At 42.3% G+C, this 19,935-nt stretch overlaps 5 protein-coding genes across 5 annotated transcripts; 2 read left to right on the top strand and 3 right to left on the bottom strand.

Annotated features, from left to right (window-relative positions):
* Positions 1 to 1,318: 1,318 nt before the first annotated feature.
* Positions 1,319 to 2,155, bottom strand: BDR25DRAFT_382817 (uncharacterized protein; the record flags this gene model as incomplete). The annotated part of the gene is made up of 3 exons (XM_033697794.1): positions 2,053 to 2,155; positions 1,576 to 1,838; positions 1,319 to 1,522 (listed from the first exon to the last, which is right to left on the bottom strand). Coding segments are annotated over exons 2-3 (314 nt in total), but the record flags the coding sequence as incomplete, so codon positions are not given.
* A 1,076-nt stretch (positions 2,156 to 3,231) lies between these two features.
* Positions 3,232 to 4,110, top strand: BDR25DRAFT_319557 (uncharacterized protein; the record flags this gene model as incomplete). Its single annotated transcript, XM_033691833.1, has 2 exons — positions 3,232 to 3,259; positions 3,398 to 4,110. 2 exons carry the CDS (start codon positions 3,232 to 3,234, stop codon positions 4,108 to 4,110), a joined length of 741 nt encoding a protein of 246 aa, XP_033540798.1.
* A 136-nt stretch (positions 4,111 to 4,246) lies between these two features.
* Positions 4,247 to 5,734, bottom strand: BDR25DRAFT_329415 (cytochrome P450; the record flags this gene model as incomplete). The annotated part of the gene is made up of 6 exons (XM_033692455.1): positions 4,247 to 4,434; positions 4,497 to 4,546; positions 4,655 to 4,843; positions 5,005 to 5,126; positions 5,180 to 5,523; positions 5,671 to 5,734. 6 exons carry the CDS (start codon positions 5,732 to 5,734, stop codon positions 4,247 to 4,249), a joined length of 957 nt encoding a protein of 318 aa, XP_033540797.1.
* An 888-nt stretch (positions 5,735 to 6,622) lies between these two features.
* Positions 6,623 to 8,291, top strand: BDR25DRAFT_329414 (uncharacterized protein; the record flags this gene model as incomplete). The annotated part of the gene is made up of 5 exons (XM_033692454.1): positions 6,623 to 6,999; positions 7,069 to 7,115; positions 7,898 to 7,944; positions 8,004 to 8,116; positions 8,147 to 8,291. The coding sequence occupies 5 exons, from the start codon at positions 6,623 to 6,625 to the stop codon at positions 8,289 to 8,291; spliced, it is 729 nt and encodes a 242-aa protein (XP_033540796.1).
* A 3,113-nt stretch (positions 8,292 to 11,404) lies between these two features.
* BDR25DRAFT_319554 (uncharacterized protein) lies at positions 11,405 to 12,824 on the bottom strand (the record flags this gene model as incomplete). Its single annotated transcript, XM_033691832.1, has 5 exons — positions 11,405 to 11,420; positions 11,482 to 11,567; positions 11,995 to 12,480; positions 12,544 to 12,670; positions 12,736 to 12,824. The coding sequence occupies 5 exons, from the start codon at positions 12,822 to 12,824 to the stop codon at positions 11,405 to 11,407; spliced, it is 804 nt and encodes a 267-aa protein (XP_033540795.1).
* Between the last annotated feature and the right edge of the window lie 7,111 nt (positions 12,825 to 19,935).

Here is a 19,935-nt window from a genome sequence, read left to right as displayed (position 1 = left end):
CTTGTCGGGTAAATGATAGCTTTGATGGCCGATGAAGAACCGTTACATGAATCCCAACCGGGGAGGAATTGCGGCGTAGTTCAGATCGTCACAGTGCATATCGGTGTAGTATATCAGCGCCGTCTCCGTTCCTCTTAATTGAACGGAGTTCGTCAGATGCGAGTTAGTGATTCACTTGCAGCATGGATGACAACTATGGGCGGTTTTCATGTGCTAACCGATGGATGTTCCGGCAGGGAATCGGTGTAGCTGTGATATGCAACGCACGGCGGGCCCAAACTGCAAAATGTGGGTCAGAATTCAAATCAATGTATTCGGATTCAACCACATGCTCATGAAAGGAGATTTCAAGAATCCTATTAGAGAGATAAACACATGCGTATAGATTCCATCATAGTTAAGAGATTGCCCTTAACCTGATTTCAGATCAAGGCCTTGGGAAGAATGCACAACCCGCTCATATCAATCCTGGCGGAAATTATGGAAGGACCAAGTTGTGGTTACTCCGATGGCGCTCTGTCCAGGTTGGGGATGACTAGAATTTGTTTTATTGCTCCTTTCCGTCGTTAGTGGTGTCTGGCCTAATTTATTGTGTCAAGAGGGTATAGTCGATCTACGGGATCTCCTAGCTTGTGGAAGTTGCCCTGCAAAGGGCTATAACCAAGTTACCAACCTTGCCTCTGTTAGATAGATGGTTTAAGATGCTAAATTTGCTCCGGTTTGCTGATTCCTGCTTCATTCCTTAAGATTTCTCCTACTCTAAATCCTAATGCCGACCTCATTCTAATGCCCCAATTCTGCTTGTCCATACGATACGAAGATACCACTCTAATTCGTTAGCTACCATGAACTCTTTGAGAGTCCTGTACATCTGCCTCTCTAATATAGTCGCCAGCTCATATAGCGTCCACCGAGGTGTCGCTGCTTGGTCCCTTTCCAATTTCAGTTTCCTGCCCCATGCTTGCCCCTCTCATAACCAAGTCATCGACCGGCTCTTCCTGTCGCCACGCGTCATCCATATCCGTAAAAAATGATGCGTCTGCGGTTGTTGCGCGGCCTCTCTTTGGTCTGATTCGAGCAGAGCCAATGGTAGGTGTAGCACGTGTCTCACGCGATATCATACCCATGTACTGCACTATTCACTCATTAGGCATAGCTCCTCTCTCGTACAGTATATAGTCAGCCCAGAGCTCTATCGAGCTCCTCAGACCTTACAATACACTCGTTCAATCCACTTTGTTTGGATCTCACTACCTTGTCGACTCGCTTCCCATATGACCCCTCCTCAGCTCATGCAAGAGTAGGCGGAAGTCCTTGGGCTCGATGATCTCGGTTCGCCCACCTCGAGGTGTTGTCGTTTGAGAAGAAGAGGGGTCTGAATGTTGGAACGCAAGCGACGAGAATACCCCCAGCTATCTCAGCTATCACAAGTATTGAACTGTCCATAGCACAATACGAAAGATCCTGATGAGATGGGCACTTCAGAGTCTGGATCAAGCGATCAAGGTTTACGCCCGCAGTTCTGTTTGTGTTAGTGAATAGATACATAAACAGAAATAGCCAGGCAATGCTCACCTAAGACCTACAGCAAATGAAGCTGTGATGGCCCATTTCTTTTTTGGTGTCATTTTCAACTTCCAAATGACGGGAGGTGGTAAGAACACGACCCATATATCTACAACCATTTAAACCCTCCAGAAAATATTCCAATGGTGATGATAATGCCACACATGCCACTCAAGGTAAGGTCCCATTGTGCGCAATAGGTCGGCATAGGAGACAAGTAGTGAGGATGCAAGCGACCCAGTAAAGAAAGACGAGGACTGCTGTGGCCATTGCTGCCCGATAGAAGATTGTCTTGCATGAGCTGAAGAGGGGTCATATGGTAAGCGAATCAATAAGGTACTGAGATTCAAGCAAAGTGGATTGCACAAGTGTATTGTAAGGTCTAAGGAGCTCGATAGAGCTCTGGGCTGACTATATACTGTACGAGAAAGGAGCTATGCCTAATGAGTGAATAGTGCAGTACATGGGTATGATATCGCGTGAGACACGTGCGACAGATTGTTGTCCGGAAAATCTCCATGTACAGAAGTAGTATCGCAAGACGAAACGAAGCGACCGATGTTGCCCAAAACCATTCCGAAATCCAGAACGCCTACGAGATTAGTCAACATCCGCTCCTATAGGTGCAGGAAGAAATTTGTGGTTAATTTCTTACCCTGGTGTATTGTTTTGTATGCTTGATAGAAAAGGCCATACCTTCAATGTATATACTATCCGCTCCATGGACAGGTTCGTAACGTGAACACCATGGCCGCCAAAAGCGATGCCTTTCCCTAGTTAGTCACTGGTTGTTACTTGAGGAAGCCCATAAAGATCCATAAGACAAACCGGCAACGGATACATCTATAGTATGACGGATTAAGCAAATCTACCGTTAATATTCAGCATAAATCCAAATGGCAAAATTGGGCCTCTACGTACCAGGCAAATCACAGCGAGGCTATCGTGGATTTTCAGCGGCCTCTTTCGGATCTGTATGGACAAAAATCGCAGAAAAATCGCACACGCGCTCAGTGATAGCAAAATGGATGCCGCTATGATATATGCCACAGTTTTCGTGCTAACATGCCCCATTTCTTTGGCGGTTCTTTGTACGGACAATATAATCTATTGTAGAAAAGATAAGGGGATGCGTTCTAGAGAGCCTCTGGGCCTACAAATCAACAACGGGAGATGTGCCCATTCTCTGTGTGAGCTGTCGACGTATTGATGTTTATTAAACAATGTGCCTCAGCTGGCATCAAGTGCCACCCATTCTCTCCGGACATTGTAGATTGCGGCACAGCACTGCGTTGCATTTCCTGCACCAAACACCAGGAAGGTGCATGCGGTGCTACCCACTCACGGATTCAACGTACAATTAAGCCAGGAAAATAAATGTATTAAAGCCATACAGCCTTATCTTCCTAGCAGTCCGAATTAGAAAAAGCTATGAAAGAGCTCCTCTACAGCTACGCCGCAATATCAGCCCTAGAATTTTCAAAACCTCTTTAGAATAGCTAAAATTGTCTAGTTGGCTTATGTACCGGCGCTCTTTCAACGACTGCAAAAGTAGCACACTTTGAAGTCTTCTATCGAAGGCGCCCGACACAGTATCCGGAGCCCTTCCATCTTCGATCGTCCGGCAACTATCGTAGAAGGATGTCGGATTCATACGCCGAGAACATGGCCGAGATGGCAGCGAAGCAGACAGGTAAGGATAATGGGACCTACACCACATCATATCTTACATCCCGAGGCATGTTGAATGAACACTTCGATCTTCTGACAGTGTATGCTATTGCTGAACATGCTCTGTATTCAGGGTGAACTTACGATCACAGAAATATAGGCTATCTCCTTAAGCCATCCATAGAGGCTTGTCTTTCTTCAAATCTTCGTATTGCGGATATAGGAACAGGAACCGGCAAATTTCTTCAACGCCTCTCCGAATCATATCCCACCGCACTTTTGGGTGGCTTGGATATATCGCCTGCGCTTTACCCACCGTCCGGCACGTTACCTTCCAACATCAGTCTCAAGGTCTTGGACATAAAACAACCAATTCCTAACCATCTTGTGGGGATTTATGATGTCGTATACGCTCGGATGCTGGCCGCTGCAATACAGCCAAATGAGTGGGGGAACATAGTCCGAAATATCTCTTATCTGCTGAGACCAGGAGGCTACCTACAATGGGAGGAATACGATTTTGTCGGGGTGAAGCATCTACGTGGTGGTTATGATTCGCGGGTCGAAACAGCACGATTCATGGGCAGATTATTTCGCGATGCACTCAAGGAAAATTTTGCATATGGCTGGAACATTCTGGCCGAAAAAATGCAAGCGGCCGGATTTATTTCGATTGAGACTGACATTGTGAGCTCTGATAGGGTACCTCAGACAAGAGAAAGGTTATCGATGAATGGCATGCGAGCTATCTTTTCATGGGCACATTTGAGAACCGTCAAGGGAGCGCCGGGTTCTCATACAAGGGAGGAAATTGAACAATATGGAAGTGGAAGCATACTCAGACATCAAATCAGGATGCTATGTGAGGTTTGATGTATATATATTCAGTGCTTTCAAGCAATCTGAGTAGCAAAAAGCACATGATGGGAGCGAGCAACACATTGTCTTTCACAACTACAGATTATATGTCTCAGCCTATTCTAAATCCTGGAGGCATCAAAGCCAGACGTCATCTTCTTTCAAAGATCAAACACAGTGCTCCCGGATTTGCTGCTAGCTGATCCCTCATGGTCTTGTCGAACACTTGTCCCTCGGGCTCATTGGAGGCAAATCTGATGTTGTAGCCGCTGAGAAGTGTGGCTGCGACAAGCCTCAGTTGAGTCGTTGCTAGATGTCGACCCACGCAAGCTGTACGACCTAATAGTGAAGATATTAGTATACTTTTCTCTTAGAGACTTAGAGAAAAAAACGGAACTTACCCACTCCAAAGGGCGCAAATGCTCGTTTGTCTTTGATCAACTCAGGCTTGCTGTATCAGCGCTCTGGAATGAAAGTATGAGCATTTTGGTAAGCAGCTTCCACTACAATCAAGTAAGAGTCAAATCCTCCTATATTGTCTAAATTGTTACAGAAATACCCGCATCTACCTATGGAATAGCGAGGTGCGCAGATTTTTGTATTTCCTGGAATGTAAGTTCCGTCCACCTTAAGGCCTTCTAGGGGTGTAACTCTTGAACTGAAAGTCAATATCGCCGGCAAAAGGCGCATAGACTCGCTGATCACCCCATTGAGATGAGGCAGTGACGAAAGTGCCGTAATGTTTGTACTATCCAATCCATGCAGTTCCTGCTGTATTTTGCTGGCGTGCTTTGGGTAACGCGCAAGGAAGTACAGAAGAATGATGAGACTTGGTGCTGTAGTATCACTGACAAAATGTTTAGCATTCGGAGCATCAACAACGTTCGGTGGCGCGGGTCCTTAACAAACCTTCCGGCAACGACCGAGGTTGCAATATCTCCGCTGAGAAGCCGCTGACCAACTTCAGTTTCCCCGTTAGATTTGTATTCTTTTATGAACCAGGAAGCAATATTACGTGAGTCGTGGTCTTCCTATAGATGTATTAGAGTGGTATATCAGAGATTGTTGTGCCAATTCAACTTACCCTCAGCCGAGTGTTGACGCAGTTATCCGCGAACTCGAGCATATGAAACCATTGCTTGACTTTCCAAATCCCGGGTGTGAACCGAAATGCGACTCTAGGTATCCAAATCGCTGGGCTAAAAGGACCTAGTAAACCTATTGCTGAACGCATGTTCAGAGCAGCATCGATCCACTTTCTACTCTTCATCATTCCAAAGTCCACGCCAAATCCGAAGTCGCCCATGGAATCAAATGCAAACCAATACATCAGATCATTCACGACTACTGGATTTGGGCCAGTTTCCTCAATGATCGATGTTAGCACCTGAACTTGCCGAATGAGCTTCTGGTTGTAGTGGAGGAGAGCTTCAAAATTGTCAGCGTTGTGCATTTATCTATGATGAAAAGCTTACCCGTCGTGCTCAGCGAACGCTCCCATACGTTTCTTCTAGCATGGTGCGCTGTTTATCTCTCGTGAAAATGGAAGAAATTCGAGGATAGAGCAAGTCGTACCAATCAGACCTATTGTTCCGATTTTTGCACCGTCCATGCCTTCGAATGCCACAGGATGAAACATCGTTATCTCACATGGGCCTTATAGAGATGAGGGCTTGGTGTATATATCAATGGAGATCGAGTATCACATACCTGTCCGTACGAATGTTCCGTATTGACGGTGCCAGTCCTCGAGAACGAGGTGTCCTTGGGAGTCTCGACATCGCCACACATGCCATAATTTTGAGAGAGCGGCCAGTTTTGGTCCAGGGAATTTGCAGAGACGATGAAAACATAGGCGGTAGCATGCAATGCTGGAAAGTAAAGCGTTTAAATAGGCGGCTATTAGAAAACTCGCTTGTGTCATGCACTCAGATTGATTTCCCAGTGGCATAGTAAAGTATTCCATGGCAAAGGATAAAGGCCACGACGTGAGCTATAATAATTTCAGGAGCCTGTACATGCCACTCTCCATGAATGAAAAAGCTACAATGAGCGAGAACGCCAACAACAGTTGCAAAGACAACATCGATCTCCATGGCTATGGCTCGAGGAGGTTGAATGAATATGAAAGATGCGGACGATAAGAAATGAATTTTGGGGGATCTAGCTGGATTTCGTTGACCACTGCCCTCTGGTCTCGACATGGCGGACTTACTGTGCCTCAACCTAGGCAAGATTAGCAGACCAGGGGGTGGGTTTCTCCTGTTGTGTTTCGTTTGCATGATGAATACTACCTTGGGGTGAATGTGGCGATGTCCAATGAAAGGATTGCGATTTGGACCCAGGTCCCACTTTGCCGGAGATCCGAGCTGCAGTTTTATCCGAATGCATGTGCAAAGATCAATGTCTAAGCGCCTTGCAACATATCAGCCCCAAACGAGTACATAATTGGTATACCCAGCATAGCGCGTTTTCAATCCGAAATCTACTCAAATTTCTGCCTAAACTTCGTTCTTTCGTTCTCGCCATGGCTGCCGTCTCCAATCTTGCCGTTGTTATTTGTCATGGCTGCTATCACTCCCCAGAACCATACATGCCGTTAGTAAAGGCGTTAAACTCTCGAGGATTTGATGCGCATTGTCCCCAACTACCCACGGCTGACCTGACTAAATTGAATGTCGGGGACGTCCACCAGCCAGACTTCGATCGCGAGCCACCAGAAGCAGGTTATCCGCAAGGAGAGCAGGACAAGGAGATTGTTGTTGATGTACTCAAACATCTCATCAATGAGCAGGGGAAGAATGTCCTCCTAGTAGGTCACTCGGCCGGGGGCTGGGTCGCCACCGAAGCGGCTTTGCCGGAGTTTCAGTTGAAATCCCGGCAAGAAAAAGGCCTGTTTGGGGCGTGATTGGTATTTTCTACATGGGTGCATTCATAATTCCCATGAGAGAATCTGTTCATAGCTTCTTCTAGCCGAAAGAAGGTCCCCGTGGTACCACCATTCATGGAATTCCATCAGCGTGACCAACAGGAAGGACTACGATTCGTAGAATACGATACGTTACGATCACGTGCATTGTAGAGTTGTAGTAGGTCTCTAAGTTGTATTAAATTGCACTTAAGCCTAAAAAGTATATTGTATTACAACTTGTATAGACTTTTTTAGTAGTAAGGTTTAAGGTGAGGCCTAAGGTGAGGTTGTTGTTGTATGTACAGAGCACATAAGGGCTATAGGCAGTGATTGTATAAAAAAAACAGTAAGAAATTACCTATTTTTGCATTGTCTATCTTATAACCTGTTTAATGTATACAGATCTACTTAGTTAGTAGCTCTAGATTAGTCGTTCACAGTACCCTACTATTTTTAAGATAGCCCTTAATTTCCTCTCTATACTAGCTACTAGTTGCGACTGTGAGAGAGCTCTAGAGGCAGAAGAGCTGTTACTTTTAAGAGGAATCTCCTTAGTAGAGCAACAATTTAAGCAGTACAGCTGCAAAAGAATTAGCTTTATTATAGGCTAGTTGCTAGTAAGCTTAGTAAGTTAGTTAATTACATAAAATCTGCCCTATCTAATTGTACTATAAACTAATTCTTAGCAATTGTATTGTAAGTACAGTGAATTAGTTTGTACTAACTACAACTTGTAGTCCCCTCTGCTCCTCTAGTAATTGTATAATCGTACTAACAAACTGAGTCGTAGGGCGGTTGAAAACTCCCAGTCGAATCGTATTACTTCCGATTGGTTACGCTGAATTCCATGTAAGATCTGGCATATCGGTGTCTACAGTCTCCCCATAACAGCTAACAATTTTGCTAAGAAACACGGCGCGGCTGGACTTGGGACTATTGTGAAGGCTGAAACTTCCCTCTTCAATGATCTCGATCCGGAAACTGCCAAAAAAAATAGGCCTCCAGCCTTACCGCTTCGCCTATTCTAACGTCGAAGCTTACAAACAATGCATACTCTGAATATCCATGCGCCTATTTGGTGCTGGAAGCAGACTTGACCCTCCCAAAAGAGTATCAAGAATGAATGGTAGCCGCCCAGAGCCAGAAGTCTGGTTCGTTCACTATATATCGGTGTCCTGCGGGCCACTCGCCACACCTCAGCTGGACAGAAGGAGTCATAGACACAATTGGGGAGTTTGTGAAGACCATTGGTTTCCTGAACGATTTACCAATAAAGGCCATCTGACTATTTGATATCGGGGAGGAATCTACGTTATTAGTATTAGCGAAGGGTTTTTTTCCCGTATTCTCACCCGGTAGGGCATTAAGTATATATTTGTGGCTCCTTTTGACCACGAAATTTCGAATGTTGTATTCGTTAGGGTATAATCTGAATTCTATTTCAGAACTCCTGGAATGAATGAATGTTCATGAACTTGCTGATCCGGAGCCACGCCTTTCTTGCGACTCTTCCGGGTTGTGTGCCTGAGTGTTGGAAGGTTGTTAAAAGACTATATAGCGCCCTACAGAAAGGAAGATGTCTACAAGGACGTTGTACCTTACTAGTCTCAGAACGAATTTTTATCCAAATAATTGAAGTGTTTATTTCTAGGCAAAAGGGCCCTAGAAATGGAGTTACGGCTGGATATGCAACGTGTGACCTTGTTTTGCTCCTCTTCAGCTAAAAAAAAAAATTGCACAACGACTAGGGAGACAACACCAATGGTGTGAAGTTTCTAGGAGCCCTATCAGCATGAATAACAGGATTAATTACCAAAAGTGTATACCGAGAGTCTATATACATGCGAAGAAGTGGGCTAGGTAAAACGGGGGACATAACAGGTAGTGTAACAGGTAAATACCGTAACAGCAAGGCAAACAGTAGCGAAACCCATATTTCCAGATAAGAGGGGCCCTCTTACCTAGTGTTCTTAATTCTTAGTAACGGAGCGTTTTTAAGGATGTTACTGTATAGAGGAGAAGAGGCAGCTGTACAGATTGTATAAAGTTACACCTTGTTTTAATTTAATCTAACTGTCACGATCAGGCTTGGCCTTGGCCACATGCGGCCATATCGGACCAGAATAGACAAAGGATGATCGGCCGGATGCAGCGAGGCATTGAAGAATGCAGCAAGGCGTAGAAAAAAGAAGTAGCGTGTATATAAGCAGTAACAAATATTTGCCTTAGAGGGCAGCGATTCGTTTAAGTCTTCAGATCTAAGTATTTAAGCACCAAACTTGTTCAGGTCTTAAATCAACTACTTTAGATAAGAGCAGTTCATCTTGTCTTTAGTGTATTAGACACCTTTATTTTAACATTTGAGTGGTATCTGAGATTTTAGGGCTTGTGCACATTCGACACTGATACCTTCCAAGTTGTGAAACGAGGACTTCATATTCCTAATGCCGAGTGGTTCTACCTAGTTGTTTGAGACATTGCTATTTCGTGGATTGGGGTGAGGTTTGGCGTAGGTATGCCAGCATGAGCGAGGTCGTCCATTGCGTGAAAGTAGTGGCTGGAATTTGAATACCGAATATGCACTTTGCCTTGATTTAATGAAATAGAAATTTGTTATTAGCATTTGTGAGGGAGGAGTTGCTGCAGAGTTGAGGGCTAATTAAATGCGGCGCGGTTCCTTGGGGGCCAGCACGCTAAGTGGCCAAGCCCCCACAACACGCCTGAATGATTAGGGTTAGAGGTCTGAAATAAATATGTTTATTTCACTAAGATGTGCTGCAATATACATCATCCCGATATCTCAACGTTTTCGGGGCCCGATGTATGTACCTACAGGGATACCTCGCAAATAAGTAGTAGCCTTGGTTTCGCAGGGAGGCTAGGATCTAGGTGTTTCTGCGGCGTTCACAAGGCCCGAGGTGCAGGAAAAGGCGAGGGAGCAGTCTATCCGCGTTCAATCGGCGTGATAGTGGCCTGAGTTAACAATCAGACTGCATGATGAAAGTCTACAAGTTTGGCGGGATCGAGTAATGGCCAGCTGCGTGGGTGGTTCCGCTCTCCAAGCGCTTGCCTATCGGATTGTGATCGGAACATCTATGCATTGATCGGTTATAGGGTTGAACGCAACAACAGAAGGCTTTATGGCATGCCAGTGCGGCACGGACCGACCCCAGTACTATACCCGCGTGATTGTTCAGATCCTTATTCGGGGATCATCATATTTGCTAAAACTCCTATTAGTGGACTGAATTGGTTTTAATATTCTTCGGGAGTGTGAGTATGTCAAAGAGAGGCGTAGGATGTAACGGTGTCCCTTCATAGAGGGCGGTGTGTTTCATCAACTTGATCGTCCTCGTCGCAGCTGGGATGTCTTGTGCGTCTGTTCGCTAGAGAGTGCCAGCTCGAGTGAGGATATCAAGAGGATTGTAATGTTCGTTTCAGTCGTGAGCGTGGCTACTTTTCAAGGTCTGGTTAACAGCGAAATGACTTCTAACCTCTCCGTTCGTTGCCTTCTCATCGCTCTTCTGTTTACAACTATCCATGCAGCCCCGCAGCCCAACAATTCATATATAACCGATTCATGTCGGTGTTTTCCAGGATATCGCTGTTGGCCAGATCCTGATACTTGGGACAATTTTAACAAATCGCTCAATGGAAATCTTATTCAAACGGTTCCTATCGCCGCTACCTGTGACTACAAGCTCAATAATATCGGCCTTTGGGGTTTAGGACCATTTATGAAATCAGTAGGGGAGCGTCTGGGGATGGTGGCAGGGAAGGCAAAGGTCGAGTAATTCAATGTCTACCGTTGGATGGGTTTCCAGTTTTTTTCTGCTAACTTGATTGCATGTGAAAGTGTGGGCATTGCCAAGAATAATGGTTCGCTAACGAAACGCACACTCACCGCCCATTGGTTGGGCCCTAAAAATGCGAACTTCTGCACAGACGACCAGACACACTCAACGACGGGAAAAAAAAGCTCCGCGACATTCTTGCTAATGTGCGTCCCTATGTAGCGAGCCACCAAGCGTAGCGAGCCAAATCATGAATACTTTGATTTGAAATCAACCTAGACCTCGCGTGTGCACAGTATTTGACCTGAATATCTGTGGGCCTTGTGGGTGGGCCATCCTAAAGTCCCGAGACACTGCCAAACTGAAAATTTGCGTTGACGCCGCCGAATCACCGCCTGGTTCGAAGAGGGCCTCATTTTCCAGGCGCACACAGCCTAGCACAACCACAGCTCCACCACGCGCTCTCAGCACTCCCAATACACCAAAATGTGTGCTCTCCGATCTTCTAAACCTGTCCGCCTCCTGAGAGGCTACAGCTAGCGTGGGGTTGGCCCGTGGAGTTGATTCATGCATCGTCGCCACGCCCCTGACGGCTACCTTCCAATCAATGCGATATGATCCTAGTCATTCATAAGCGCCACTAGGCCGCACTCGCGTATTGCAAGCGCGCAAGCCACTTACGCGTCTGACCAGCATGTGGCTGTAGCCTCTTTCATCTCGTCCTTGTCGCGGCCTTTGAGGAGGCCAAAGACCCATGAACGCCTTGCCTGGGAACGCCGAGCCAGTGAGTATACATATCTGATGGAATCTGCCACTTCATACTGAGCTTCACAGCGAAGCCGCACGACCTGGCTAAGCACGCAGCATAGCGAGGTCGGCCACCAATCTCACCATCGTAGAGAATCTCCATCTAGCACCCTACTCTCCTCTATATGTCGTCCGATCGTGGAATCATTACGGCTTCGGTCTGCGTCGCTATCAAAGCCCAGGCTGCTTCTAAGGAGTGGCAAACATCGCTACTACACGAGGCATCACCGAGAGCGTGAAAAGTTTTAGGGGGGAAAGAGTGTAGAGCTCTTCACATTCTGTTTGTCCTACGGAAGTAACGGTAATGACCGTCCTGACTTCTCCTCTGTAAACTGAAAAGTCTACCAACTCGCTCGGCAACGAGAGCTCCAGGCCCTAGTTACTGACGCCGGCCTCTCGCAGCGCTTCGATGATCACCTCCTCGGCATCAAGGTCATCTTCTATGTCCGGCAATGCCTTTCCGTCGGTGAAGACCTGGTGAGTTCCCTTGGCTGTCTTCGCGTGGGACGACTCATTGCCCTTGAGGTCGGTGATTCCTTCTACCGCATTCCACCCTGTGGTTCGATATATCTCCGTGGGGTTGACGTTATCAGCAGGCAACATGACGGTGCCGTCCGTGTTAGAGAGGACGAAATCCTTCATGTTCTTACCGAGTGAGTCCTGGTCGAGGAGCTCGACACCGATGATGCCCGCCAGACCGTTGAGCTTAAGGTAGTTCTGCACAGCGACGATGAAGGCATTGTCGTTGGTGGTCATCGGCGGTGGTGGGCCTTGGCGGAATTCGTAGGGGTGGAACTCGCCGTCGGCATCCAGCACGAAAACATAGCCATGCAGGGCTTTGTGGTTAAGCTTGTTAGTCTTCATTGGGCGGGTCTAGAGGCCAGGGAGATTGTTCATGGACTTTCCGAACATGACCATGGCCTTGGCCATCTTTACGTGACCATGGACCAAATGCAAGCCAAACTTGTTTTGGACGTTGAACTCTTTGATGAGTGCCTTGAGTCCTGAAATAAACACCTCAGCCACTTGAGGTTGGTCGGCATCGTCGGGGAGAGTATTGTAGCTTTGCGAGGGAGCAGTTAGCTTAAACTTATATATGAGGAGAAAACCTACGCAGCTAAGGCTTACATGTCTCCAGACTTGGTCATATCATCCATTGTAGGCGGTTGGTGAAGACCAGGGATGGCCATGTTGCTGAGAACTGCTGCGGAAGCCATAATAGCTAAATGTACTTCTTGTCTTGCTTTGGACTTGAGGTTGATGGCTTGAGTATTGGTAAGAATGAATGGAAATTATCAGAATGCTTGAAGATGGGAATTGAGAGTAACATGAGACGAGACTCTCCAGGTTTATATAGACTGCGAGGTCGATAGACAAGAGATTTTACGAAAACCATTCTTATTGCAGCCTTCTGCGACAAATTATCCAGGAATGTGTCAATTAAACGCCAGGATTCAAAGCATCTTGCTGCTCAGTTGATGAATCTCATCCAGTCAGTTAAATGAGACCATTTCAGAGGGCTCAGATGAAGCTGTGCCGCATAGAAAAATGAACTGCGCCGCTCCAGCGTGCCAAGAATGCGCATGTGGCCATACCGTAGTAGGTTGGCACGGAGCTACGCGCTGGATATTGAACGTTCAGTAGCAGCGAGTAAGCAAATTTCTGGTCACTCTGCTCATATTGCTTGCAGATTCCATTGAGTAGGATTTGTTATTGGCTACTGCAGCCGAAGATTCGCCGCGTAGCCATCTATTGTGTGCGTTACCATGTTTTAGCGCGTAATGCACGGCCTCGCGTAATGCACGATTTTGGCAATCCGCGCCTTTTACTTTTAAAGCTCTAGAGACTCACATAAATTATAGATTATATAGATTTTTTATTATAATACTAATTAAATGCTATAGATTTTATTCCTAGCAATAATTTATATGCAATACCTTATAGGGAGGTTAATTTGCCTGCTATGTTAAGTTCTGCTTAATGCTAGCTCCCTCTTTTTATTTAATGCTGCATTATTATTAAAATCCTCTAGCGTACTAGCAATAGGCGTAGGAGCTTTCTGCTTGCCCTTTGTTGCCTACTAGAGGTTATTTTTAAGCTGTTAATTAACCTACTAGGTAAGCTCTGCCTTCTCTTATTAAGCTGCTTTTGTCTTAAGCTCCTATAAGTAAGCCTTCTTTACTATTACTACTCTATACCTCTTCTCTTTAACTGTGCGCGCCTTTTTAGCTTTCTTTACTTTTTTACACTTTACCTTTTTTTATTTTTAAAGCTGTAGAGCTTTCTTTTTAGCATCTTTTTATACCTAATAATTACATGCTTCTTAGACCTTGTTTAGGGACTAAAAGGTTGCACTACTATAATATTCTAGAGGTGCTTCTAGTAGGAGAGGCTTACTACGCTAGCAGCGCTTTTTTTATTAATTAGCGCATCTTTAACCTGCTTAAGCTTACGCTAGAAGAGGATGCAACATACTAAGAATAACTAAACAGTTTTTTTAAGCTTTTGTATATCTCTTTTATAAAGATTACTAACAACCTTATTTAAAAGGCCTTTAACTCTTTTCTAATTCTTTGCACTAAGCGCTAAGCTAGTGCTTTTACTAAAGAATAGTTGCTTTTTCTACTTATAGTAAAATTAATCTAAGACTACTTACAGCTTAAATAGTAATAAACTAGTTACTCTAAAAGCACTAAGAATAGTGTTATGCTTAAAAAATGTTTTCTAGGCTTTATTAAACATGCTATAGAAGTCTCTTTTTTTAATTAATAATAGTCCTTAGCATTTATCTATAAAGCTAGCTAGCTTAGCTAAGTAGGCTAATAAAAGAGGTTTAAACATGCAGACATTAAGAGGCTGCAGTGTATAGGTTACATGTAGCAGGTATACAGCTAGAAGGATTTTATTATTGTTGCAGTACTTAATAAACTCTATTAAAACATGTAATCTATAGCTATCTAGAAATAAAAGTTAGTACACTTATTACACCTTTACCTTAGTCTTATAATTAAACACATGTTTAAGCTATGCTAGGCCTAGTTTATTATTTATCTAACTTATAAGTAATAAGGTAAAGAAAGCTTAATGCTTAAAAAGGTTAAAATTTTATAGCTAAAAGTCTTATATATAGTTAAAAACAGCTTAGTAGATTAGTGTAGGCGTAAAAAAGCTACTATTAGTGTAGATGTAAGCTATTATTATAATTTACTTATAATTACTATCCTGTATAAGCTGCTACTTAATACCTTGCTTATACTGCTGTCTAGAGAAGATTTGCTTTATTTTTAACAGTACCCTAATTAGGAAGCCCTTTTTATCTATATTATAGGTATGCTGTGGTTCTATGCTATATTGCTTAATTTTTTTGCGTACAAGCTTAAAATATAGCAAGTACTTAAATGCTAAGTTAGCTTTATTACACGCAGCGTCTATGCTAGATGTCTATTAAGATAATAAGTTAATAGAGTGCCTTTTAATAAATTAATTAACCTAGCTTTTACTAGCTTACCTACTACTTATTTTTATTATAAAATTTTAAATTATCTGTCTTAAAAGGGATAGACCTCTTGTGTAAAGCCTATTAATGTACTTTACTAGCTTTTTCTCCTGCACTAGGCTAAGTAGTTGCTGATTTTTAAGTTTCTCTGCACGCAGGCGGGTAACGCGTTAGTGACGCCTTAAGAGCGTAGATTAATTAACGCTATACTGCCTAGCTACTGCAGCATAATTTAGTGATTCTCTAGGTTTTAGTAATTTTAGCAACTCTAAAGCGGCCTTAATACTGCCTATATTAGTTAAGAGAGAGGTGGTTGAAGTTTTGACAGCTTCGCGCAGAACCGTGCATTACGCGAGGCCGTGCATTACACGCTAAAACACAGTAATCCGTGCAATGTCTTGGCATTCGCGTCGCGTCTTTTCCGCCTTACTAAATCTATAAGAACTTTAACAAAGCGACAATTTGCCTCTATTTATGTCTAAATATCTGTTATTTTAGTTAGATCTTAAAGCTGTATGTACTCCCTAATTAAGAAATAATAAAGCTAAATTTTAAAAGTTTAAAATAGCCCTTAGTAAACAATTTTTAGCTAAAAAGCTATAGCTAGAGCAGCCACGCGTTTAAGTACTAGTGCTACCTGTTAACTGTTAGCTAGAGCCCTTGCTGCAGCAGCCTTTAAAGCACCTTTTAGAGGTTAAAAAGCTAGTAGATTAAATAAGCAGATAAAAAGAAAAGTTACTTTTATAAATAAGCAGCGCACTACTGCTTTAACAGCTACTATTAAGATACTATTATTACTACTATTAGTAGTAAAGCTAGAGTATTAACTATTACTTTAGCAGCAATTATCTCTACCTTCTAAAGAGCCTAACTATAAGATAAATATAAAGTATATTTTATAGATAAATAAAAACTAGGTAGTTAATAATAGTAATAACTACTAGCAGCTAGTCTTCTTTATGTTATTTATAAAAAATAAAGTAGACTTAGTGCTTACTAATGCAGCTTTTATAATTAATAAGTAAAAAGTTACTTAGCTTAGTTACTTAGTAAGCTATTAAGCTAAGCACTTTAAATTTACCTAGCAGCACATTACCTTAGCTAACTTTAGTTTTATAAAGGGCGCTTATTTACTTAAAGTAGTTAATTACTATATTAAGCGCTGTACTAAGAGAATTAATAAAGTAAATTTTAAAGTAGAGCTTTATGTTAAAGTTAAGGCTTTATAAAAGGCATTTTTATATAAGTAATTAGCTAATAAGCTATTATTAGATTTAAATACTACACTAATAATACTAAGCAGCTATTATACCTAGCAGCTACTATGTAAAGCTAGAGTAGTAAAGCAAGTAAAGAAGATATTTAAGGTAATAGACTACTACTTAGTAATTACATGTATGTAAGAGTGCTAGACAGAGCTTTATAATAACTATAAAAAGTAGTGCTATATCTACCTAGACTAATCTTACTATGCTATTAAACTAGTTAACTTTAAAGTGTAAAGAAAGTCTATAGTTATAGAAGAGTCTTTTATTATAGTACTTAGTTATAAGATTATTAAGGCGCTATAGTAAAAAAGTAATAAGCTCTAAGTAAACTTTTACATGTAAAAAAAAAAAAAAAAAGCTAAGCTTATTATTATTAAATAAGCTGTTATTTAAAAAGCTAGTAAAGTAAATAAGCTAGCAGCAGTTACTTAACTAAATAGTAAAAATAAGTAATAAAGAAGCTACTTAAGTAAAGTAATAAAAGTTTTAATAGCTTTATCTCTAACAGCTTTAAGCATAGGCTAGTATCTCTTCTATAAAAGCTGCTCTACTTTCTTACTACTAGCAGCTATATGCCCTACTAGTTATTACCTTAATAGTGCCTTAATTTTTAAGTTGTTCTTTAAGTCTTATAATAAGAAGTAGTAAATAGAATACTTAGAAAATAGTAAAAGACTTTTTTAAGTAGTTAGTTAAGTAATAGCTAAAGAATAAAAAAAATTTTTACTTTTACACATAAAAGGTAGTAACTAAGAAGCTATAAACTATAAAAGATCTCTATAAGATAAGTAAAGTTAAAGATAACCTATATACTATTACTATTACCTAGTTTAAGCTTAAAGATAGGCTTATTTACTATCTTTATAAAGATCTTTATTAGTTTAAGCTAATATATTATACAGCTAGTAGCCTGCTTAAGATAGGTAGTAGTAAGTAAAGCAGAACTAGTAGCAGAAATAATATAGCTAAATAATAAATTTAAATTTAAACTTTTCTACTTTTTTAAGCTTTCTTAGCTCTCTCTTTACACGCTCTAGCTTCTCCTACTTAATATATAGCCCTTCTGCTACATACTTAAAGTGCTTTTAAGTAAAGCAGTTACATTTACTTTTTTAAATAGCTGCCTTTAAAAAAGCACTAAAGTTACTACTAAAACGCCCTTAAATATATAGATAGTTTTTCTTAATTTACACTTTAAGCACTATAAAAGTAAGCTTTATTAGATTATAGTTAAGCAAGTATAAAAGTAGATACCTTACTAAATACCTGCTAGCCTTAATAATCTATGTTACCTTATTATTTATATAAATTAAGATGTTATTTAGAATAATTACTAGGTGCTTCTTACTATACACAACCTAAAGTGTAAGGATTAGACTCTCTTTAATCTACTTAAGAAACTGCTTTTAATTAAAGTAGCCTTCTTTTACAGCTATATAAGGGAGATAGCTGTTAATTGTATACATAGGGAGAATTAACTAAGTACTGCCTTAAGCAATATCCTAGGTATACTAAGAGACATAGCTAACTAGGCTGTACGCGTAGTGCTGCTAGCTAGTCTTCTTATTAAAGATTAACTTATTAAGAAACACTAGATCCTCTGCTGTAAAGCGTCTTATTAAGTTATAATATAAGTTACAAAGTTTTTTATTTTAATTAATAAAGAATGCTTAAAGTGTTTAGCAACTTTATTTATGTTAAGAAAGAAACTAGGATATGTTTAAGTAATTAATTTAAATGCCTTTTCTACCTATAACTAGAGTGTAATCTTGTCCTAGTACATCTACCTAGAGCAGATAAGCTTACTAAAAAGAGCATCTGCGTCTTCCTTACTAATCGCTGGTAGATGACTAAGCCTGCCTTAGATAGGTGCTCTTACGCTGCTGTGCGTCTTTAGATTATCTATCACATTGTATACCGCGCGGTTGCTGCACCCCTTTTAATTAGCAATTGCCTGCGGCCTCTATCTAAGCAGTAAAAAACAACATATATTAATACGCGTATGATCAGATAGGCCACGGGCGCTCACGGTGAGCGCTGGGGGTTGCTGAGTAGGTGGTGGGCGACGAGAGACTCCGTGAGCTTGAAACATGGCTAGAAAGCTATTTTAAACATTAAAACCTAGCCTTATTATTTCCTAAATAGGAAGTACGTACAGCGCCTAAATGTTCACTAAAATTAAGAGATGTTAGGTAGTTGTAGGGTTTCATAGGCAAAATTTCGAGTTCTCATACAAATTTGGTGGCGGAAAGCAAAGTTCGAGGTGTTGCCAAGACATTGCACGGATTAACGCACACAATAGATACGTCGGCGCACCCGCTCCAATACCGCTCGCCATCTGCTTCGACACAACTACTCCCGAATTTGTGACTGACTTGAAACGGGGCGAACCTGCAGACGACAGAGGAGAAAAGCGAAAAATCCATCAACTTTTGGCGAATTGAGGAAGACCGGAGCTGCGGCGACTGAGGGGGTTGCAAGATAAGTACCGGTACCTAACCCTAAACCCCCCCTCTCTCCTAGAGAACCGGGGATAAGTACTAGAGGACAAGACGACTGCGCGGGACCCAGTGGAGTTGTGAATTGATGGAATCAGAGGTGGAGGTGTCAGATATGCGCACCTACTGTCAAGACAGGAGGAACGTTTGACGAAAGCTGCTACATAGTACGAGCAATAAGCTCGAACAGTATATTGCTGCAAATTGCTGCATTTTGCAGGCTGGTCGCGCATAGGGCTAGTGCGCGAGGTGTAACGATTCTCATGAATCGTTCCATCTCGGGTCGCCCGGAACCTATCTGAAGGGTCTCCGTATCGGCTCCGACCCTGGTTCGACCCTGACTCGACTCTGCCCGGCCCCCTGCTGTTACCCCTATTCCCTCATGTATTTAGTCGCACCTCGCCCCGTAGCTAGCTTGGTAGTTTTCTGATATCCTACGTACAAGGCCTATAGGTGTCATTGGTATTCCCAGGTCTCTGAGTCCCCACGCACTCCCATATGCCTCTGAGTGGATTCATACCGCATTCGGACCCATTGTCTTGCCTGCGCCGTTACACGAGGGACTCAGATCAGAAAAACAAAAGCCGAGCAACACGAGTAGAGCAGAAAAAGGATCGATAAATCAATACAATCAATCACCATCCCAGACATCATATCCAAACCCATCATTCATCTCAGGAAGCCCAGAAACAGTGCTTCAATCTGACAGGAGGACACGCGTTAGGGGCGGCAATTAACCTAAACACGCGTTAGGACGCGTAAGGCGACTAAAGCAGAGAATATAAGAAGACAATAGGGAAACTTAAGTAATAGAAGCAGGATAGACAAGGTAATTAATGTTAACTAAGAGGCCCCTAGAGCCCTATAATTAACCTGCACTTAAGGCTAACTAAGAATAAGACATAATAAAGGAACAGGTATACCTAAAAGAAGCACAGAAGTAAGACAGAAGGAAGACCTATTAGCTGTAGTGCTTGCAGCACTTAAAGAGACCTAAGATAGGATAGTAGCTATAATAGAGCAGATAGAAAAAGAACATGCAACCTAGATTAAGAAAATAACAAAG

Source organism: Lindgomyces ingoldianus (genome assembly GCF_010093535.1).
Source record: "Lindgomyces ingoldianus strain ATCC 200398 unplaced genomic scaffold BDR25scaffold_51, whole genome shotgun sequence".
Classification (NCBI taxonomy): domain Eukaryota; kingdom Fungi; phylum Ascomycota; class Dothideomycetes; order Pleosporales; family Lindgomycetaceae; genus Lindgomyces; species Lindgomyces ingoldianus.
Note: the sequence above shows the minus strand (reverse complement) of the source record. Positions and strands in the feature narration are given on the sequence as shown.